This window comes from Aythya marila, assembly GCF_965140915.1.
Source record: "Aythya marila genome assembly, chromosome: 2".
In the NCBI taxonomy this organism is placed as follows: Eukaryota; Metazoa; Chordata; class Aves; order Anseriformes; family Anatidae; genus Aythya; species Aythya marila.
Genome location: NC_139043.1, coordinates 96,077,852 through 96,102,211, shown reverse-complemented (window position 1 = coordinate 96,102,211; position 24,360 = coordinate 96,077,852). Strand labels below are relative to the sequence as shown.

General features: G+C 38.2%; 1 protein-coding gene across 1 annotated transcript in view; it reads left to right on the top strand.

Moving 5' to 3' along the window:
- The window catches only part of AHRR (aryl hydrocarbon receptor repressor), a gene marked incomplete at its 3' end in the record, with an annotated part of 86,575 nt that extends 62,475 nt beyond the window's left edge, over nucleotides 1-24,100 (top strand). The window contains exons 5-11 of the mRNA XM_082755446.1: nucleotides 11,210-11,299; nucleotides 12,817-12,946; nucleotides 14,405-14,538; nucleotides 17,260-17,459; nucleotides 19,058-19,176; nucleotides 20,239-20,380; nucleotides 22,981-24,100. Coding sequence (XP_082611572.1) covers nucleotides 11,210-11,299; nucleotides 12,817-12,946; nucleotides 14,405-14,538; nucleotides 17,260-17,459; nucleotides 19,058-19,176; nucleotides 20,239-20,380; nucleotides 22,981-24,100 — 1,935 coding nt within the window. The remainder of the gene's footprint in view (nucleotides 1-11,209; nucleotides 11,300-12,816; nucleotides 12,947-14,404; nucleotides 14,539-17,259; nucleotides 17,460-19,057; nucleotides 19,177-20,238; nucleotides 20,381-22,980) is intronic.
- Between the last annotated feature and the right edge of the window lie 260 nt (nucleotides 24,101-24,360).

The window sequence follows — 24,360 nt, the reverse complement described above, 5'->3', positions numbered from 1 at the left end:
GATGTGATCCCTCCTCTTCAGATTTACAATCTTGTTGTGAGACAAGAGATGATGGATGCTTTCCAATGGACAACCAGGGCATGTGGAAATAATGCAGCAAAATCATAACCAGAATAGCCGGGAATCATCGGGTATGAGCAGCTCAGGATGTGGAAGGCCTGATTTTTGCAAGAGTTTTAAGGAATAATTTGAAGGAAAAAAAAAAAAAAAATCAGGTACCTTTGCAGATGCTTGCGTGGAGGCTTAGCAACACGGGAGACAATACTGAATACTTGTTTTCAAATGTTGCCTACGTGTGATAGAGAGAAACACGTCGGACTGATGAGACTTAGTACTTAGCTTCTCCAACATGGAATGGGAGATTATAATTGAGAGCAAGCTGTGGGCAGCTCTGAAAATCAGGCTAAGTAGCTTATGTTGAATGTGATTGAGAAGGAGGAGCCAGTAGCCAGTGCAGGTGTGCAGAGAGGAGAGGCAGCATCGCCTTGGTTTGGCACTGGTATCAAAGAAGTCAGCTTCCATTTGTCAGGACAGAGGCAAACGTGCTGCAGTGCTTCAGATGTGAGAAGAGGAGGCCTAGCTGAGAAACTGTAGGTGTCCTGGTGAATGGAGAAGCTGTCCATCAGCTTTGGACATAGTCCAGATGTGAATCGAAATTTAAGATCCCCTGCTTCTGTCTCCAGGCTGCTCATCACAGCAAATGCCACCCGAGCTCACTTTTCACAACCACTTCCTCTGTTTCTGCTCAGGCTATTTCGGTGCCTCTGGAGACAGTCCAGTGGCCACATGACTTCCTCCACAACAAAACATATTCTCCAGTTTTGACTCAATTATTTTTTTCCCCTCCCTGACTTCAGAACTAATCCTTGGCAACTGTTCTCACCAATTAATAGGTTCAATGTCTCTATGAGCACTGCATCGTATCAATGCGCAGGGATTTAGTCTGTTACTAGAACTGGATGACTTGTGTCCAAGTAGCTAGGGCAATCATAACACACTGCTCTTTCCATACAAGCTTCTTGATGAATGTTTGCTTTTGGGGAAGTGTCCATGTTTTGAAGATGACAAAGTCATGTATTGTAATCATAATAATAATTAAAAAAAAAAAATAGAAACACTTTAAATACTGCTTACATTCATGGACAATTCACATTTTTGAAATCTTACATTGTTAGCTTGTCTGCAACTGGTGAAATTATAAATTAATAGCCCGATGTGTATTTGCAGCTGACACTTGCTTCCAGTAAATTCCTCATTCTTAAGTCATAAAAGTTAATGATCTAGCTACCTTCCCAGTAAGGTGAAGTGACAGTCAAGACTATATGTTGTCTTAAGATTTTTTTTCAAATTTGCAATATTTTTTTTGTGGTTATGAAGATTTCAAAAGAAAAAAAAATACATATTTTTAAAATATGTAAATATTTTCTGGTAATTACTGAATTAAAATACTTCTAAAAGTATTTACAGAAATACTAAGTACCGTTCTTGTTTTTTGCCTACCTTGTTTAATACAACGTGAATATGCTTTTTGACGGGTTTGAACTGAAATGAAAACTGCTATTAAAAAGCATGACATTGACTATTAAATGTACTGTTTTCTATTGTCAAGGATATAGTATTGATTTGGAGAAAGGAGGAGAGATAAGGACCCTTCAGATAGTTCTGTTCTTGTTCCAGGAACTTCAACAGAAATTACCATCATTCTAATTTTAGTTGTCTTTGAAATTTTATGAGTAGAAGAAAAGAAAAAAATTGCTTTTATATCCTGTTTTAATTAGAATTCTTCCAGGAATTCCTAGATGCAAAAGCTGATGGTGGCCAAAAAACAGGCATTTTCTCCAACACATTTCATATCCTTCCCCCTCCTCCCAATACTGCAAAACCCCCAGAGTTCTCTAACTGGGCTTTTTTAACCATAAGAAAACCAGTGTCTGCTCAGGCTAAACCCTCGGAAGGGTTTAGAGGAGGGCTTCACCTAGCCTAAAACTCATCTTAAGATTTGCAACTGTTGCTGTTGGTTAGAGGAGCTGTCTCTTCTAACTGTCCATCCCTACCTTCTTCCAGATGATTCACCATCATCCACCTGATACCTCGATTACAGCAGGCATTCCTTGCCACCTGTAGCACATTAGTAGCAGAATCAATACCTGCTACCAGTGTGGGGCAATGTATGTTTTATACAAGGTTATTTCCAGGTTACAAAAACATGAATAAAATGGTAACTAGCACAGTAAAATGGTTCCCAAAGCCAAATTCTGGAACATCACTCTCCCTTAAAAACTCTACTGACCTGAAATGGTGTATAAAAAGCCATTTTCTCAACTATTACTGAACAGAATGTGAATTACAGATTGCTTTGCCTCTTCCCCCCCTCCCTCCAAAAATATTTCTGTGCTAGAAAATGCAATATCTAGTGCTAAACGCATAGAAAATTTATGCTCTGAAATTGGGGCATTACATTTAGTTTACAGTGCATAGGCTTCAACATTGTCTCTTTTAGGTTTTCATTCCTTGCAATGAGATGTCTGCCCTTCATGCTAGTTAACAGCTTGCGTGTATGAACAAAAGTCAGCTGTGGATGGAATATTATGATGGCTTCTTCTCTTCATGACTTGATACACTTACGTATAAATAACACTGAAAAAAAAATCCAGATATTTTGTCCTTACATATGTCTAATTGTCCAACATGTTGGATAAATATTACTCAAGACTCTTTTCAGTAAGTTATTTCTGTGGAAGATAATGGGTAATCTTACTACATTTGTTATTGCAAAGACTACCTAACTAAATTTGTTATTAGAAGTGCAGAGTAGTAAGCAATCAATGCTTCATTTTGAGTCTTCTCAAATGGAATTAATCAGGCTGGCATTTTCTATATTGAAATTGTTGAAGAGAAGACTGAAAAACCCAGAGCAGCTGCAGGACTCAGGAAGAATGATGGGCTGAACTTGTGCTGAAGATATGATATTGCCCCATCTTTACTTCCATCTGTGAATAGAACATCTGGTTTTGAGAAAATGGAATGAGAAACTGCATAAATCACTGTAAAGTCTGTTTCTATTTCCAAGTGTAGTCCAGGGCACAGTGTTTGTGAAAGAGCACTGACAGTAGGGTTCCATTACTGGTAGAGCAAAATTTTAAATTCAACATCCATGATTAATGAGGGGGCTAAAGAAGAAGACATGCAAGACTATGTCAAACTTCACTATCCTTTTGTGATAATTGCTTAGATAAATGATATGTTACTCACACAGGTACTTGTTAGCATATCCAGTAATCATGGTTCATATATGTATGTATTAATAAACAAAATACGTGTCGTTTTTTTTTCCCCTGACAGTTCTAGAACTCATACTTTAAATACTCTTCTTCCTAAGGTTCCTATAAAGGTTCCTATAAATACTTCCATTACTTGTATAATGTCTCTTAATCTCAGGTGGTATTCATATACTCACTTTTCATATGAAATCCCCATTTTTAATGCAAAGAAAAGAAATGTTTTTGTTTGTTTCTTTGTTTTTTTTTATCAAAGTAGTTATGAAAAATCTTACAATAAGTAGTAAACATGGTTGGTAGTAACATTTTTTTTTTTCCTTAACAAGCATGCCATATAAGAAATCTGTACCAAGGTACTTGGTGTCAACCGTTAATTAATTTTTGCACAAAAAAACCTTTCCCTAACCTGTCTTTAAGCTATTAGTCATTAGTATCGCTCAGCTCTGGAAGCCTGTAGCACAATCTGCATTCTAAATTCCAGTGCTTAGCTCTCATGAAAACAACTGGATTCAGTTGGCATGTATCGCTTTCCAGAGTGTACTGTATCAACTTTTTGCAAATACAAAATCAAATGATGCTTCAGATCGGTCTGCACACAGCTCTTGTTTCTCAATACCATCTTTGGCAGAGTGGTTGATTTTGAGGCCCCAGGCTCATCAGAGGCCAGCGTTTTATGCCTATAGGAAAGAAGAGAGGCCCTACCCCAAGGACTTGACACAGACTTAGCCAGCTTTGTTGCAAGAGCTTAACTTGGAAAGAAATTAAAAGAAAGAAAAACTGCATTTGCAGTTCTGCATCATGCAATCAAAATAACTTTGAAAGCAAAGTTGTTCTTGGTTATTGTGTCCAATATTTATTACATATCAAGCATATCAAAAACAATATCACCATGGTTTAAAACGCGTTTACATGTGTGCACACATTACAGTCTCACCCTCCAGGGAGCTACTATGTTTTTTTGAAAGTTTATAGCTTACATTTACCAGAGCCCAATGACTTACATTTTCCTACCCGATTTCCAGGAGGCCAGTTTTGTCTGCTGCCTCTTGACGAGCCACAGCATTCCAGCTCCTCCGTTAGACCGAAGGCATATGTGTAAACAAGTATCTCCAAAGCTGATCTACTTCCTCGGTGGAAGTGATATGATAGCGAAAACTGGGGTAACAAGGGGTTTCATGAAGCGAATCATTCAGAATCGCCCGTGCCTTTCCGATGGCGGAGCTGGTCCATCCAACAGCAAAAGTGAGGTGCAGGACTCAAGTGCTTCCAGCAACGTGGATGATCTTTGACAAAGATCATCCCAGGCCCTGCTCTGAGCAGTGCAGCGCTAGAGGCTGAATTTCCATACTGTCTTTAAGGAGCCTGAAACGATATCCAGGCTCAAGGAGATAGGAAGGAATGTGAATGTGGTTTTATGTGGGAAGACCAGAAGAATGAAAGGAGCACAATGATCATATGTGTGCATTTCTTTGTATTTGAAAAGAAACACTTCTGCTGCGGGTTCACCCTTGAATATTTTCCCTTGGTTCCACTGCCATGCATGCAGCTGCCTCCGAAAACCAGTCAGACCCGACACCCCCTCTGAAAGCATCCCATGTAAACCAGGGCTGTAGGCTTCAGCCCGTAGGATCTATTTCCTCCCTTGGCTCCAATGATGGAAATTTATATTCTGTTATGCTTCTTTAGCCTGAAAACTAACCAGGACATGCAAGTCTTTGATCAAAACTGAATGCTAAAAACAATTCCGCCACTCCCCCTTTGCATTGACTAGTGCTTAGTCACCCAAATATTCCTTTTGAAGTTGCTTTGTAGATACCAAAGAAACACATAAGAGTCCGGAGGGCTAACAGATACTGTACTCGCCGAGCAAAGGCCATCTTCTGATGTCACTAGATACAGTATTTCTGAATAGTCTTTTATGCTGGGTTTTATTGCAGGGTTCTGTAACGGTTTCTTTTCTTTTGGGTTTATAAAGGGAAACTCAGGGATGCCGGGGTGATTTTTGAGAAGGGTAATTGTGAATCCTAAAAGCACCAGTGGAAAGAAATACTGATTCATTAAACAACACGCGTAAAGACAGAAGGCGCATTAACCGTCCGCGTTTTCCTCCTAATACTCCCAAGACTTGAGTGCGAAAGACAAGAGCGAATATATCATTTCCAGAGTTTTTAAATAGCTCCCTATTTAGATCACCAGCAAACAGCCCCATCCTACAGAGGACGCAAAACCCAGCAATGCACTATTAAATGAAACAGTTCCAGATAAACTGCGAGCCAACTGACCCTGGAAATTTAGTACCCAAGTTGCGTGACTCGAAAATCTGTTCAAAGCGAGGCATGGCTGCAGGCCTTGACTGTTGTACTTTAGTAACCATGGCGACACGGTCTCTGGAGACCTAATGCTAGTGAATTTTCCTTTATTTCAAGGAAGGGTAATAAGAGAAATGTGGCTTGGAACTTCTTCTTCTTCTTTTTTTTTTTTTTCTTTTCTTATTTTTACTATGCCATGACCTTGACCAAAATATCTTTGAAGTATTTACTGGCTGATTTTCTGCTATGGGACCAGAAAAAAAAAAAATCAGGATATATAAAGGCTGTTGCCAAAGGAAGTCCTATCTTCCTCAAAATATTTGCCTTCGTTCCCAAAGAGAACCTCTTTTCTAATAATGTTTCTAAAACTTCTTAATGGAAGGAACTGATAACTTTCATCTCGCAGCTACTGAGGGCACCAGAATAATGTTGTACTTTCTTTGAACTGACAGATTAATTGTTTTTTGTTTCAGTAGCAGGTGCAGCTTTTCGTGAGTACATAATTGGATGTACATGTTTTTCAAAAGAACACAGGCCCCTGTCTGGTGCCAAGCTCTTTTTTTTTTTCCATGTGGAAAAAAAAAAAAGAAAAGAGTGATTTCATTTTTTAAGTACAATGTAAAAAACCCATGTAAGTGTTTTTTAAAAAGCCAAATACAAACAAACAAATGTTCACAATACATATTTAAGTCTGTCTCACATCTTTCAGCTATTATCCTGGATTAGAAATTCCATCTGTCATTGAATCCATATGGTTTACCAAATGGCAATTTACAACCATGTATTTTTGCAGATTAGAAGTTAGTTGGTTTCAGTGTCCACGCTAACGTCTGTGTGCCTGTGTTTGTGTGCGTGGGTGCATCCCTGTGCGCATGGGTGTGCGTGGAAGTACATGCAAATGGCTAAAAATTGTAGTAGGATGTGAGTGGACTTTGTTGATTAAAACACATCATGGAAAAAATGTTGGTGTTGAGCTACGGAGTTAGGTTATTTCCTCCCCTAAATCCACGAGCCCTATTTTACGCTTTCCATTATTTCTGCTCAAAGGAATAAACTGAGAAGAGCTGCTCTTGACCTTCCTGTGTTTTGGGCAGGCACACGCCCTTTGCAGAGCTTTAGGAGGCTTCTGGCTATCTGGCCAGGTCATTGTGCAACAGGCAGCATGAGCTGCACTGGTGTGAGGCTGGTCCATGTCCTCTTTCTGTCCCTTTTCCTCCTCCCAGGTTATTGATAATCCACGAAGATTCTTGCTGCACTTCTGATACAGCACCCCAGTGCAGTCTCCCATGCACTAGAAATGAGAGAAAGCTGTCACTGAGGCCTGGAATTTTTAGTTCAGAAACTGAAAATGTTAAAAATCATACGCCACATGCGTTGTTGTCCTGCTAAATATGAGACCTTATAATTTATACCCATAAAGCTGTGAATAGTTTTTGTTCTTTCTCATGGATTGAAGCTGCCTCTCTCTTCCATTAGGTGTAACAAATTATCAGCATTCTGGCCAGAATAATGCAAAATCATCATGTGGTGTTCCTTTAAAGGGCTTGGACATGAGGTTTTGTATGACACCTGAGATATTTATTTGAGAGGTCAAAAGAGGTCTTTTCCTACTAATTTGCTATCAGTACTACCCATGTCTGGGGTACCAGACCTGTGCTAGCAAATGCTCTCCACCTTTTCCCCAGCTGTGGTCACTAGGTAAGAAAAGTATAAATCTCAGCCCAGCTCTTGGTTCTGTTCCAATTTGTCTGTGCTACAGATGTCAGACTTCACACCGAACAGCACTTCAAGGTAATTCTGAGAAAAGAGAAAAAAATTAGCAGTCATGGGTACGGCTCAGTGGATAAGAAGTTCTACTCCATGTCCAGCTTGTCTCTTTTCAGTGTGGTTGAAGCAGCAGGTTTCTCAGCTAAAACGAGATTTAGACACATGGAATTTGTGTTAATCCTCAATGGCTTCATGCGGCTCCATAAAAGTTGTTGTTGCACCACAGTGGGTTTTGCTTTTCCTGCCTGCGAGGCAGAGCATCTGATGTCTATGTTTGGGGTCATGAAAACCAGGCGATGCGTAGTTAAGAGATCTTAACTCAGAAAAGGACATCAGCATTTTGGGAACAAAACAAAAACAAAGAAGGGAAACTTTGTAATTCTCTTCATTTACATACCTTCCTCGAATCCATACTTGTTTGTGGTTTAGCTTCAACATGTGGCTCCTTGAACTTCGCTTCCACTTCTTTACTTTTGCTCCTTCCCACCTTTCCTTAGTACCTCCTCCAACCTCAGAGACGTAGTTGCCAGTCCACTGCTGTGAACCCTTAGAAATAAGCATGATCCCAATTCTCCGTCCCATTTTTACAAACCACTGCACCTTGTCCAGCCCAACTTGGGCTCCTTGTAAGAAAAACTTATGCAAAGGAGAACCTTCATCTCACTGAGGGGTAACAAGTTTTACTTTTTAAAGAAGAGACTGATCTCTTAGGCTATATATCTATATATTGTACATGTTCATAATTTCTAGATGCCCTGGCTCTATGGATTGAACTGGAGATCTTTTAGAAAGTGCACAGTAACAGCCACAGGCATCCACACAAAGGAGCTCCCTTGACTGTCCTATGGTTATCTTTGTGGAAATTTTTTAGTCTGCCCAAATTAAAAGGCCTGCCAGATGTTCAAATTGTAATAAAACTCCTAACATCACATCACTGATGGTTTCATTGCTGTGAAGATGAGCTCAAAGAGACAAGATGCCAAAAATGCTTTCTTGTCTCCACTTGATATTGGAAATGGATATGACAGATACCGTCTTCGGAGGCTCCTCTCAGTGCAGTGAAAGGCACAGATGTGAAGATGTAGAAATTCTGGCACCTTGTCTTCTGTTGGGTGAGGTACTGGAATGAATTTGGGCATTTTTTTTTTATATTTTTTTATTTTTTAATAGCAGAAAATAGCTCCAACCCAGCAAGAGCTTGTGGTCCAATAGTAGACATGGATAACTTGTAAACAACACTAATCCAACCTAGCCAGAGATAACGCTTATCCTGAAAAGGATTGGTATTGATGGAGCTGATCTGGAGATAAGCATGGCTTGCCCTTGGCTGTTCTTACAGCTGACTCATGGTCGGTATTGATTTGATCAAAACAGCTGCTGTTACTGCTCTTTCCAAACCTAGGTAAGCCTTTGCAGTCTCACTACTGGATTTTTTGCAGTCACCATTTCACAGCTTCTTCAAGACCCAGAACTCCTGGCCACATGTGGCCCCACTGGGCCAAGTTTCCAAAGGTGCTCCACATTTATGACCGGAGCCAAATCTTCTGAGGAGGTCGGCCTATTGTATGCTGAACTCTTGAAATTCTGCCCACCATTGTCACAGTGGGAACAGGCTTTAAGCAGTCTTGGAAATCTGGTCCTTATTTAGGAACCAAAAAGAGAACCAAGCTCTCAAAAAACATGTCAGTGTATCTGGTTACTGAGCAATAGAAAATCTGCCCCCATTGTGCTTCAGGATTAATATACACGTCGCGGCAACTGTAAATTCAGGGAAAGGTGAAGTAAGGATAATTATGATAGAGCAGTGCTTCTTCAGCATCTGTTTGAACTATAATCTCAAAAGACCTCAAAACCATCATGTGAAAGGATCATCTAAACTACCTTGGAATGCGAGCCTGATGGAGTCAAGACATGTCACTGAATCTTTATCAAGGGAGGAGAGGCAAAATTAGTCAGGCTGCGTGCAGTGTGATGGATGGTAATGTTCGTGTCACGTATCTGATTTAATCCTTACCTTTAATTTTAGATTTTTCTCATTACTTTTTTGCGCCACTGAGTCTGTGAGAATGAATTCAGCTTTTTTTCAACTAAACATTGGTCTTTATTAATGAAATATTTATTGAATAATTTTTATATTAATTGTATTTATGCAATTTTGCTATGTATGTGTTTTTATAGAAGCTTAAGAAAACTACCTTACTTCAAAACAAACATCCAATTTTAAAGCCATAACTACAAGAGCACATGTATTTCATTTTCTTGTTGGAGATTATTATATTATCTGTGTGTTTCAATGCACAGAAATTCAAAGCAATTGTCCTGGAATGGAATGTTTTAAATTAAAAGCAGCAAAAAAGTAGTAGATGGTTGTTATTAAATTTTAATTATGTGAATTAATGCCAATTTAAATTTAAAATAGATAATGATATCATAACATAACATTGTAGTTACCTTGTAATTAGCTGCCCTAACTTTTTTAGTAAGCATGTTCCAGATTGTTATTCAGTATTTCGTGTTAGGAAAAAGAGGGCTTTCTGCAATGGTATTGGAAACTACAAGAATGTTTGTAAGGAACCAAACATTTTGATGCTTCCATATATTCATATTAGGAATAGCAATGTATTCAGTAAGTATCTTATTAGGTTACAATTGTAGTACAAGACACACTTGATTAGAACATTGCTTGTCATATAATGAGACATTTAAAATGAGATGTTTCAGGAAAAACACACATGAAATTCAAAACAATTCTACCATCTAAATCACAGCAATTTTACTATGAATTAAAAAAAAAAAAGGCTATTTTTATTCTGTATTTATTTGTTCTTTGTCTTTTGTATCTTAAAGATGATATTTATAGGTTTATAACCCCAAAGACCCCAAATTGGATTCTATTTACCTGAATGGCAATTCAGATAGAACACTGAAAACTGGTATCACACATGATAAAAGCTCAAAAATGTGAATCAACATATAACACATATCTGTTAAACTTATGATCAAAGTCCCTTATTTTACTAAATGTATGCAAAATCTTTATCAGCTTCCAGAAAAACGTGGTGTCCAATGTCTTTGCAGAGTGATTTTTTCATATCTACTCCACACAGAAAAAGGTGAAAGGGAAAGAATTGTTCACTGCCCCTTCCTATAAGACAGCTAGATGGTGTCAAACAACAGTAGTAAGCAGCAGGCTCAAAGAAACAAAAAGAAGTAGTTATTAACTTTCAGGTTCTTCTACCTGAAACTAATCTGTGGACCGGTGGTGCAACAGCTTGGGGATATTAAAAACTTTAATATGGTTTCAAAATGCAATTGTCGAGGTTTATTAAAATAGTTAGGGCTATGAAGGGGATATTAAAAGGGTTATTAAAAAAAAATATTGAAGACAAGGGAAACACTTGAGTTGTGGGTGGTGGGAAGACTGTTCTAGGAAAATAACAGCACATGCTTGTCTTGTTCGTGCACTCTTCCCTGGAGATTCACTACTGGAGACAGGATGCTGGGAATGGCTGGACCTTTGGCACAATCTGGTCTGGCCATGCATTTCAGACAAAACACATGAAGTTGAAAATATTTCTATCAACTAAATCACAGAAATGTTACTCTGAATTAAAAATAAAAATAATAAAAAAAGCTATATTTATGCTGTATTTATTTGTTCTTTCTCTTTGGTATTTAAAAGGTAATATTCTATAGGTGATATTCTATATATTCTATAACTCCAAAGACTGTAAACTCATATTTGAAATCTAGAGGAGACCAGACTTGAATATTCTTAAATTTATTATATTTCATACCCATTTTGCTCTTCACTTTCTGATGATCATTTTATTAACTTTATTTCCCCTTTTTTAGTCACTGAATGGTTTTGCATTGGTGGTGAGTGCAGATGGAATGATATTTTATGCATCATCAACAATTGTGGACTACCTAGGGTTTCATCAGGTAAATATATTAGTAAATATTTAGACTGCTTTATATTACACTGACTTTCTAATGACTTTCTTGCAGTCCTTCCTGCTAAATGGCTTTCTAAAATGCAAATCAGCATGTTGTTTTGCCCTATTCTTCTACTGCTGATTGGACGTGCATTATTACTGAAATTATTTTACTATGCCATTTTAGACTTTATTTATTTATTTATTGTGATATGACGGATGAAGATGAATTCCTTGTATTGTTGCAAGAGAGTTTCCTTTTGCACTTTTTTTTTTTTTTTTAACAGAAACATGATCTACTATAAAATTAAGATGTGTCTGTTTGTTTGTTTGTTTGTTTGTTTTTATCAATTTTAGTACAAGGTGCTGCTATTCTAGACCAGTGTCCTGCATAGAGTAAATATATTATAAAGTCACAAAATAACATAACCATGTAGTTGGAAGGGACCTCTGGAGGTCATATAGTCCAACCTCCTGCTCAGAGCAAGTTGCTCATATATTCATCTAGTTAAGTTCTGAGATTCTACAACTCCTGGAAGAGCTGTTCCAGTGTTTTACCACCCTGACTGTATTTTTTTTTTCAGTTGTATCAAGCCCCAGTTTCCAAGTTTACAACTTGTGCCTGCTGCTTCTTGTCCTTCCATACTGTTTGTCTGAAAGAAGTCTGGCTTTATCTCTTCTACAACCTCTAATTTGGTAGATATAGACAGCAGTAAGCTCTTTCTGAAGCTTTCTCTTCTTAAGGCTGAACAAACCCCATTCTTCTCTCCTCACCTGATAATGTCATGTGTTCCAGCCCTTGGTGCTGCTCTCCTGGACTCACTTTAGTATGTTAATATCTTTCTTTTCCTGGAGAGCCCAAAATTAGAGAGGATTTTGCCTCTGATGAACTTCCTGAGGTTCCTATCAGCCCTTTTTACAGCTTGTCGAGGTCTCTCTAAATAGCAGTCCAACTCTCTCCAATTGCTTTCCTCTGCAAACCTTTTGAGAGTGCACTCTACACCATCATCCATTTGTCAAGAAATTACACAATGCTGGGCCCAGGATCAGTCCCTGAGGGATGCTACCAGCAACTGTCTGCCAATTGGACTTGTATGGCTCACATTTGCAATGTGTTTAAAAGAGTTAACAAAAATATTCACTTAGGATATTAAGTCAAAAAGCTGGTTTGAGAAACAGGGGCTTTTCTCAGTCAGTCTGTGCTCTGAAGGTATCCTACACCAGTCATTATTTTAAAGAAAGTGTCATCCCAAATTCTTTACTCAGAGGGTGGTGAGGCACTGGGACAGGTTGCCCAGAGATGCTGCAGGTGCCCTATCCCTGGAGGTGTTCAAGACCAAGTTGGATGGGACTTTGGGCAACCTGGTCTGGTGGGAGGTGTCCCTGCCCATGGCAGGGGGGTTGGAACTGTATGGTCTTAAGGTCCCTTCCAACCCAAACCGTTCTGTGATTCTATAGTTCTCAATATAAGAGCCTGCCCTGCTAAGACTACAGATTAAACATTGTTTGTTATCATTTTTTCAGACCGATGTAATGCACCAAAACATATATGATTACATTCATGTGGATGATCGTCAGGATTTCTGTAGACAACTGCACTGGGCCATGAATCCTCCCCAGATGTTGTCTGGACAGCAAACGCAGACAGAAACAGGTAGGATTATATACTGTTTAGAAAAGTAGGCATCACTGCAGAATTAGAATAGCCCTCTACCTACAACCATGTTTGTTCTTCAAGTCAGATTCTTCACTGGAAAGCTAAATTCTGGCCATTTATTATATTAATGTTTCATAGATGATGTTTCTTCCTGATCTGGGATATTTATAAGGTAGTGTGTGCTATTGAGGTTAGAATATTGATGTTTCTTTTATTTTTCTCTGACTAATATACTAACGGATATTCTTATCCGCGCAGAATGAACAACATCAGTTTTCATCCTACCAATCTTTACTAATCTTTTCTTCACACTGATCAAGACATTAGTATTTTATCTCATTCATGAGGGAAAAAAACGCAAAATTTTTCTGTGCAGTTCCACAGTGGTGACATAATTTTCTGCCACGTTTTCCCACGTAAAGTTATGTGGATAGGAGTCTTCAGAAGAACATGTAGGTTTAGGAATACATTTTTTCCTCTGAGGCCGTATTTCCCTAGGATGGGAAGAGGACATGTATGCTCAAGGTGTGTCCTACCTGAGGATTTCAGCTAAAGCTGAAATCACTACTACAAAAAATACAATGGGGTCGAAATTGTTAACTTTATACAGAATTGATCCCAGCAAAATGTATGCATTTTATGAGCAGAAAATGAAATAATCTGTTTTCAAGAGGGGTGGTAGGTGGGGAATGGGGAGAAACTTCCAATAAGTCCTTCAGCAGCCTTTATGAAGTTGTTAGGAACAGAGTCATGTAACTTTGGTAGATTTCCAAAGTTTGGTAGAATGTTTGCTTTGCAAGAGTCTTACGGACATCACAAGAACTTCGCAGAATGTTATAGAAAATATGCAGAAAACAAATGAAACAATGTACATGAAGATTTCAAGCTATAAAAAGTTATAAACATTTAGATTTTTTGTCCTAAGTATATACAGTGAAGAATTTCAATTCCTGAGTTCATACTTTTGTGCAAATACTTGTGTGTGTCTTTTGGGAAATAAGTGTTTCAAAAGCTATGCACCTGTAGTCCAAAACTGGCAAATACTTCATTAAAAATTGAAGAGGCAACAGCTGAATGTTAGCTAATTAGCCATTGCTCATTCTTTTTCTTGCATTAGCATTTTTCCTGATTTTGTTCCTTTTCCTAATGTACTGTCTCCAATCTCTGATCTCAAAAATAGTAGCATCTGTTACCCTACTTTGCATCCTTAAAAACCATAAAACCTCACGAAATACAGAATTCAAAGCTTCTAAAGAAACTCACCTGAATCCCACTGTAGAACCTTTTTTTCTTTTGGCAGAGCATGTGCAGGTGTGTCTGTGCATGACACAGTTAAATATTCACTATTCCATAAAACAATATTTAGCAATTTCCATAACAGTTTCTTCAAGTAGGTACAGAACATCATATTTCTTAGTGTGATCTGATATATATTGCCTCCACTGTTGTTTATAGGAGAAGAATATATTCTCAGTAAATTGTTTAAAGCACAAGAAAATGACAGCACGACAACAGATTATTCTTCCTTCTTAACTCGTTGTTTCATCTGTCGAGTTCGCTGCTTGTTGGACAGTACTTCTGGCTTCCTTGTAAGTATAATTTCACTTAGACAACTGCAATTATGAGTACCAGATTATATTAATTCATATAAAAAATGTTGGAACATTAATAGATTTATTGCAGACAATCATGGATAGGATACACTTTTCATTTGCTGTACTCAAAGAAGAAATACCTAAAATCATTTATTAATACTTATAAAGATTGGTGGAAGAAAAGGAGGCTGTAATATTTCAAGTTGAAAGAATTGATAAACTTTTGTTTTAAGTTCTTTCGGACAATATCTGTCTCCATTTGCACTGGCCCTAGAACAAGGGCGGCAAGTCTAAGTTTCAACCATTCAACCATTCAACCATTCGACCATTCAACCATTCAACCATTTCAACTCAAACAAAAGAAGGAGGTGTACAGGAGGTGAATAAGGGACAGGCCCTTTGGGATGTATGTAGGGACATTTTCAGAGTATGCAGAAATGTGATGAGGAAGGCCAAGACCCATTTGATATTAAGTCTGGCTAGGGATGTTAAGGACAAGAATGGCTTCTTCAAATACATCAATAAGAAAAGGAAAAAAGGGAAAATGTGAACCCACTATTGAATGGGGGCAGGGACCCTGGCGACCGAGAATGCAGAGAAGGCAGAGATGCTGAATGCCTCCTTTGCTTCAGTCTTCATTACCAAGTCCAGGCCTCAAGAATCTTGGACCCAGGAGACCAGGGAGAAAGTCTGGAGAAAGGAAGACTTTCCCTTGGTTGATGAGGATTGGGTTAGAGATCATTATTAGGCAAACCTGATATCCACAACTTCATGGGCCCTGATGGATGTACTCATGAGTACTGAAGGAGCTGGCAGACATCATCGGTAGGCCACTTTTGATCAGCTTTGAAAGGTCATGGCAATCAGGAGAGGTGCCTGAGGCTGGAAGAAAGCAAATGTCACCCCAGTCTTCAAAAAGGGAAAGAAGGAGGTCCCAGGGAACTACAGGCCAGTCAGCCTCACCCCAACCCCTGGGAAAGGAGGTGGAACAGCTCCTCCTGGAGGCCATCTCTAAGCATGTAGAAGAAGAGAAGTTGACTATCAGGAGGAGTCAACGTGGATCCACCAAAGGTAACTCAAGCTTAACCAACCTGATTGCCTTCTATGATGAGACAACTGGCTGGAAAAATGAGGAGAGTACATTGGGTGTTGTCTACCTGGGCTTCAGCAAGGCTTTTGACAATGCCAAATATGAGCAATATCCTCATGGGCAAGCTGCAAAAGTGCAGGCTGGATGAGTGGATGGTGAGGTGGATTGAGAACTGGCTAAATGGCAAGTCTTAGAGAGTTGTGATGAGTGGCACAGTCTAGTTGGAGACCTGTAGCTAGTGGTGGCCCTTGGGGTTAATACTGGGTCCCCAGTAACATTTAGTTTACCCATCAGTGACTTGGATGAAGGGATAGAGTGCACCAAGTTTGCTGATGATACAAATCTGGAAGGACTGTGCTGCCACTCAGAAGGATCTCAACAGGTTGGAGAGATGGGCAGAGAGGAAGCTCTTGAAATTCTGCAAAGGCAAGCGCAGGGTCCTGCACCTGGAGAGGAACAGCCCCATGTAGCAGTAGAAGTAGGGGGCTGACGTGCTGGAAAGTAGCTCTGCAGAGAAGGGCCTGGGGGTCCTGGTGGACAACAAGTTAACCATGAGCCAGCAGTGTGCCCTTGTGGCCAAGAAGGCCAGTGGTATCCTGGGACACCTTTGGGAGAACATTGCTGTCAGGTCGGGGAGGTGATCCTCCCCTCTACTCAGCCCTGGTGAGGCCTCACCTCTCACCATGAGACCTGTCTGAACATGAGGAAAAATGTCTTACTGAGAGGGTGACTGAGCACAGGAACAGGTTGCCGAGAGAGGTTGTGGAGTCTCCTTCTCTGGAAGGCTATTCAAAAATCGTCTGGACACAATCCTGGGGGACCCTGACTGATGAGCAGGGAGGTTGGACTTGGTGATCTCCAGAGGTCCCTTCCAACCTCAGCCATTCTGTGGTTCTACGTAATTAGCATTTATGCACAAAGGATTCACTTTAAGGAACAAGAGTAGTAATTATTGTTTTTTCACTTTTGTAAAGGGTTCTATAATAATAATAATAATAATAACAACAATAATAATGACTAGAAAGTCTTTTAAATGCTCCTTAAAATTCTTACTAGAGGTGGCTCATTTCTAGAAATGACTTCCCCATTTCCTTAGTAAAGACCAATCTTGTTTCTTCTTATGGCAAAGACAGATGTGCAAAGAAAATGAGAGGAATAGCAAGAGATAGAAAAATGCAATCTCTGTCTCAGATGCTCATTTGCAGGAAGATTATGGGTCTGAACAGAGCCTGGAAAAAATATAGTTCCAGCTTCAGTGTGAGGCATGCAGGAAATAGCTGTTTGCACCATCATAAGCTGCCAGTCTTGGCAAACAGAACATAATGCAGAACTTCTGCTTTAAGCACACTGGAAACAAAAAAAAAAAACAACAGCTTCAAATGTCTCATTTTACTGTTGATGGTACTGTCACTCACCATGCCTCTGAAATTGCATGATTTAAACTGTATGAAGATAATAAAATTTCTTTCTTTCCTTCTTTTTTTTTTTTTCCTTTCTTCCTGTTTCAAAACTGGGTTTGGTGTTACTTAAACAACAGGGGGCATAGCAAGTATTAGCATTTTAAATGTTTATACATGGAATGCTTAAGATAACTTTTTATTTTTTTTAATTTTATTTTATAACAGACAATGCAGTTTCAAGGCAAACTAAAGTTTCTTTTTGGACAAAGGAAGAAGTCCTCATCAGGAACAGTATTACCACCTCAGCTGTCCTTATTCTGCATAGTGGTACCACTTCTTCTCCCTTCTATGACAGAGATGAAGATGAAAAGCCTGCTTGTGAAAGCAAAACACAAAGCTGATGAAGCAGCAGCAGTGAATACAAAGTATTTTCAAATTAATCTTGTATCATGTAGTAAAGCATGCTATGGGCTTTATGTTTACTGAGCAAGTAAAAAGTAAAAATGATGCTAAATAACTCTTCATTTTAAAATCCTTTCTTAGAAAGTAAATAATTTATCTGGATTCTCCTTCCTAATCTTCAGAAGTTATCAAAGAAAAAAATCATTCTACTAGTTGTAGAAGTAGAAAAGGGAGCATGTTTGTACTGAGAATTCTCAAATTTCCATATCTTCCACTAGCACAATTATTTGGACTTGGCCATTTTGGTAACCAACAAAGGAAAAAGAAAATGTTAGAAAACTGAATGTGGGCTTGTGGGAGGGTTCAAAGAGAGTCAAATGAGATGTATTTGGTTTATGTATTTATCTTATAACAGAAGGCTTATGAATACGTAAGTCTACAATTGCACTAAATGGCCTAGGGCTGATCACATGGTAGCTATCAAAGAAGATCAGGACAGATTGTGTTCAGACTCATTTCCTGCCTAACACTTATTTTCGTTATTCTTCCCTGATTGAATTTTAGTTGATGTTTGGGGCTAGGATTATGTTTTCCTTTATTTGGTTAAATATGACCTTATAACAATGAGGTCCATCACTGTGAAGTGAAACGCTCATCAGTGTGACTCAGAGTATCATAATTTGGCTTTTAGTTAGAATATGCTTATGTATGTGTGGATTTACTATCCAGATGTGTAATGTGGTTCTAGCACGTACATCCTTGTGACAAGAATTAAATTACTGGAAAGCCAATATAATGGAATGTGTAGGCTTTGGATCAGAGTTTTAAAGTCATTTCCATTTGCTGGGTTTTCAGTGGTCCAGGTGAAATTAATTGAAGACCAAAATTCAGCTCCTAGGAGAGAGGCACTTTACTTGTATTTTACTAACTGACTGGGCAATGGCCAAGGATTTGACAGGAATTAAGTGTGCTTCATGTATTTACTATTTCATTTTATCTATATTATGATTCAATTTATGTAAAAAACATGGAAACATCAGGGTTTCATTTGGTTTGGTCCTTAAACATGATGGCCAAGGATGGTGGGCAAATTTATATAGACAATTATAGTCTCATTGTCTTAATGAAGGGAAAAATTTGGAAAGAAATGTTATAGGATTTGTAGCCTTTACAAAACCTGATGTGCATTTTAAAGTACAGATTGGAAGAAATCCATTAAAATCATATGATGATTATTGGAAATTGAAGTCATGGTAACTCTTAAGTGCATTGCTGGTGAGTGAGATGCAAGTACCTTGAATGACAGGCAGAGCAAAATGTACAAAGCATCTGTCTCAATTCAAGCTGAAATTTATTATTCCAGATACAGTAAATTGCAATCAGAATATTACTAAACATAACTATTCCTTTTAATTGAATGCAGAATTCCAGTCATATTCCAGTTTGAGCAACCATATGATGCAGAAGATATTGATAATTATTTTGCATTGGTTATTATATGTTTAAACCATCAGTCTTTGCTAATGGTCAACAGCTTGCAGATCACATCTTTCATAATTTGTAATTTTGCTTTTTTGTCATTCACTGATGAGGAATTTTCCACATTTTCTGTTCTCTACAGCTCCAGTTCTAAAGGTAATTCAGGTCTGTGTGAAGCAGCAGAATTATATGGAAGAAATAGTCATCATGAAGGTGCATCTTTCAATAATGTTTTACAGATTGCCGAAAACCAACTCAAAGGTAAGTAATTGCTGCTAAGTAATTCTAGATTATATACAATTTGTGGAGAAAAAGCCTTGCTTTTTCTTTTCATCTGTTAGGTTTTCCATATACGAGAGAAAGGGTTTCTCTCATATACAACTTCTGTAAAAAATTAATAATTAGCCGCCTCAAAAGTCAGTATTGAATCAATCTGTTATTTCATTGGGCATAAATACTATGATACTGTGATGCCAAGATTACACACATAAAAACAGTAAGAACAGTAAATAAGAATATTCAAAGTCCACTTTCCTAAAAATGGCAGCATTGAAATTAGCAATATTTTATGAAAACCTTAATAATGATTGTATCTATCCTTATCTGAGGAAAAATGAAAAATATATTACCAATGCTACTTCCCTCAAAGATCAGAAAACAGAAGGAAAATTAAAATATATTGTCTATAAAATTCAAAATTTGCTTGCGGCTTTGACTCATACTTTTCCAGTGTTTGAATGTGACAATCCCATGAGAGTCTATGCTGTGTTTTGGATTTGTGCAATGGATAAAATTCTGATGGTGAGTCTTTTCCAAGGGGCAGATTCTTCTTGACCAGAGTTGTACTCAGCCTTTGTACCTGCTGGAAAACTTTAACTTCTTTGAAACCTTTCCTCTGTCTTAGCCCCATTTTTCATTAAAGTTTTCCTATTGTTATAGTTATACAGCTGAGAGGGAAAAATGACAATGAAGTAAAAATACTGAAAAATCTTTGATTACAGTTTATGAGCTTCTAATTGCCACATTCAGTTTTTCAAATTTTATCCATTGTGTAGTTTGCCTAGTTCTGTGACATATTTTAGCCTGTACTCTCCTCTGCTGATGATTCCAGGGAAGCAAACAAACCTGTGAGCATTCATCAGCTAAAAAAATGAAATGAAATGAAATGAAATGAAATAAATAAAATAAAATAAAATAAAATAAAATAAAATAAAATAAAATAAAATAAAATAAAATAAAATAAAATAAAATAAAATAAAATAAGGTAAGAAAAGATATTTAAAACTGTTTGTGTTAAAATATACTTTCTTTTAAATTATATAGCAAAGAATAATGGAGAAAATGGCATTTCTCTAGTCAAAGTACAAACAAATGAAGATCACTGGGTCTGGGTTCAAGCTAACACTCAACTTCTGTATCGAAGTGGTTGTTCAGAATATGTCCTTGCCCAGCAGCAAATGTTAAAGTAAGTATATTTTCCATTACTAAAAACAAAATGAAACAAAACAAAAAAAAACATATTTTAGAAAAATGAATGTATTCTTTATGTGTGAGATTTAAAAAACAAAACAAAACAAAAAACTGTAGTGTCCTAAGAAAAGAGCTGTATGAGAAAGACTTTTTAAAGTTGTTGGTTTTTTTTTTTTTTCATTAACAGATGAAAATCTGTTTTTGTCTTGTATCATATGAAATGGTTGTTATAATCCTAAATAATATGTTTTCATTCTTCAGTATTTTTTCCTTCTGAAATTGAGCATACATACATCTTAAAACAGAATACTTCAAAAGGAAACTGTTTTATTATTAATATGCCTTGGCTTTCTTGCACAAAAAAATGTATTTGGGGGTTTTGTTTTACTTTGCAACTGAGTGTCTTTGATGATTTAGTGCCCTGACTTTTCCTAACATCTGATAATGTTAAGCTTTTTTTTTTCTTTTCTTTTTTTTTTTTTTTTTCTTTTTCCTTTGTGGATGGCAGTTGAGTTCATGTTTTTAGTTGTGGATGTTAAACATAATCTAAACAGGGATGCTCATATTCATTGTATGTTTCTAGATAGAAACATTTATCTGGCTGTAGGCTCGGCCTTGGAATGGAAGCTATATGCACAGACATGCATTCAAAGAGGATTTCTCCATTGGGTTTTCCCCTTTCCTCTCATAATGGCTTTTCCTCCTTCCCCTATGGGACTGTCTGTTCCAGTTCCTGTGGGCCTCGTTGAGGTATCTCTTCAAGCCAGTCTGAGGGAAGAGATAAGAAAGTGGATTGTGTGAGCAGGGGCCAGGAGATTTACATAGCCACCATCTGGCCTTGTGGTCACATTTGTCCGCTCTCTCTGTTCTTGTCCTTTTGGATGCCTTGCAGGTGGAAGAAATTTAAAAAAGTCTTTGGACTTCTACAGTAGATATCCCTGGCAGGCAGCATACCTCCCAGGATCTAGGAGAATAGCAGAGGACCTCCCATCTGAAGGTGGTGGAACTCTACCTTTACTGGGATGGGATAAATACTATTTTGCCATAGAAGAGAATGAACTTCTATTAAGGAGAAGATTAAAAGCACCTGTTTCTTGTATTGAGGTCTCTACTTCTAAATTGTTTTCTGTGTAACTAAGCAAGCTCTTTGATGTTGATTTGGTTATATTTTACATGTAGTGGTTAAAAGCCTTCATTTTTGCTTAATAGTTCCTACGGGTTAAGAGTTAAAAGAGCTGGCTTCGCAGATGATGCTCAGTTCTGTCCTGCTCATCTGCAGTAGATGCTGCCTGTTTTTTTCATCCTTACTACTACTTTTTGTTAAATTGCATGCTGTCTTCCTGGAAACATACATTCTTTTGAGAAGTTTCTCTAATCCACAGCAAAATTCTTGATTTTGTAATCCAAGCTTTTGTTACTACGTGCATATTGTCCAATCTATTTTCCCAATTAGACTATTTCCGAGAGTTAGTTCTGCAGCAAACTTTCATCGTATCGCTTGCGTCTCAAGGCTCTCCATAATAATATTTAGCAAAGGGCTGAAAATACTTAAAAAGAAAGAAAATACTCTCTGTTCTCAGTGTATGCTTATTACAGTGGGACATTTTCTCTTTATAATAACATGGACTCCCTCTACTGGAAATTCCTATACTTGCACATTGAGTCCATACCCAAGGAAAAAGTTTTTATAGCAAGATAAGAAAAAAGCCTTCTGAAAATCAATCCAGTTTTTTTAGGCTCAGTTCCTTACTGCAATGTCCACCTCTTGTTCTGACAATGCAGATTCATAGCATGGACTGTGCGTGTTTGGGAATTAGCACATTTGTGAATTCCAGGCAGATTCTTGACCCTGGAGTTCAGAGAAGTGTTTTATCAAATACAGAAATACTAGGACAGGACACTCCATTAATGTTGAGTATTTAATCTGTGGGTCACTGAAAATGAATTCACTGGTCATCTTGGCAAATGAAAGGCAATATGAATTAAGTTAGACATGTAAAACAAACCTACGCCAAATATAAACATCTGTGACTATTCTGGAAACTTACTTGGGCATTTTATTTCATCTAATGACAATTATTCATTCTTAAATACAGGACCCCCATGGTTCTTGCTCAAATTGCTTTGATCAGAAAGTTCTCATCTGTCAAAATAATTCCTTGCTGACAAAATACATCTCATCTAACATGCTATTTGCACTCTATCTCTAGACTTTTTTTTTTTTTTTTGCAAGAAAAATTGTTTATATATATTTTAACAGAATAATGACAGTGTAAGGTAGTTACCATATACCCTACATAATCTTCCACAGTATTTGAGGTCTTTGTGAACTGTGTGCCTGAGTAGATGTGTGTCATAATTTAAATGAAACAGTGCCACAGAAAGGTAGTTGTGCACACAGTGATGCCCAGATGCGTGTAAACACTTTTCTATCTTGAACAAATACAAAGTTTATATGAACAAGAGTAGGAGATATTAAATTAAAGACAAAATATTGCTCATAATAAATGTCAAACCACTCCATTTGTATCGCAGAAAAGATCCATTTAGGAACCTCTTATTGACCTTATTTTTTTTTCCTGCTGTTATTGAAAGGGAAGAAGATGAACAACTGAAGATACCAAGCAGTTTTGCCAGTTTGAAAGGAAACCTGGACGGATTTTCCTATAACAGTGCCATTGAAACCCTGGGCCAGTTAAAGCATCTTAACTGGACAGCAGTAAAAAACGAGCAAGACAATATAAAAGTGAAGTTTGAGCCTCATACAAACGGTGAGTGTTTCATGCAAGAGGAATCTCTCAGCTCCAATGTATCAGTTTTAGGCGTTCAAAACAACTGCACCACAAACAACAGCTGGACTTTAAGAAACTCAGGCTCTTGTTCTATGAACCAGCGAATGAATGCGTGTTCAAACAGGAGAGCTGGATCATTCTACAACAGAGACCAAAGTTTCTTAAATTTAGCATCAACTTGTCCTTCCCACTGGGGGAGTGCAGAAAATTGTCAGGCTTACTCAGGCTTACAGCAGCGCGCTGTGGAGAGCTACGCTACAGACCACCTGAAACTGCAGAGATCGTTAATATCCTCAGAGCCTCTCTATGATGCAGCGTTTCCCTTGGATATGCCTATCAAAACAGAATACGATTCTGATTCGGAAAACATCGCTGATAACTACCTGACGTCGCAAAACCGAGCCTGGATGGACGACAACGGCGCAGCGAGGAAGCAGCTGTTCAGCTATCCCAACAGGGTGCACCTTAAAACAGAACCGGACCTCTGTCAGCAAGCGTCACCTTGCCAGAAGCCGAGGCACTGCCTTTACACGCCGCATAACTGGCAATGCATCGTAGCAAATCATCCCAGCAACCTCAATCTGAACAGAGCTTGCAAGGGTTTGCGTAACAGAGAGGTGGCCCCATTTTGCCCCCAGAACTCCTCCACCTGCCTGGAAAGCCTGCCTGACCTGCCTCACTCCGAGTGCTACGGCCAGTTCTACAGCCCCGGTCCAGGGGAGGAGAAAGAGCAGAGTAATGAGTTTTTTAAAATGCCATGTGAATATAAAAACCCCTGCTTGGTTCAAGCAATCAAGCGTGAGCCCCTGGATTCCCCACCGTTGTCCAGCAGTGGACAGAACCGAGCACATGTGAGCTTCCCTGAAAACACATTAGCAGGTCCTGTGCCTCATAAACCCACTGAATGTACATTCTTACAATAGATTTTATAGCATTGGGAATATTTATAATGTTACAGGCAAGAAGAAATTGTAGAGTCTCTTCCAGTTGGGTTAAATGAGTTACCAAAATTTAAAGCCAGCGGAAAGATTTTAAGTGTGTGTGTGCGTGTGTGTGTGCTTCTGTGTGTGGAAAAAAGCTTGACACAGATGCATACCCCCCCTCACACCTTTACACACAGCCATTCTCTTAGTGATCTCTGGAAAGAAAGAAAGATAAAACCTCAGATACAGAAAAATAATCA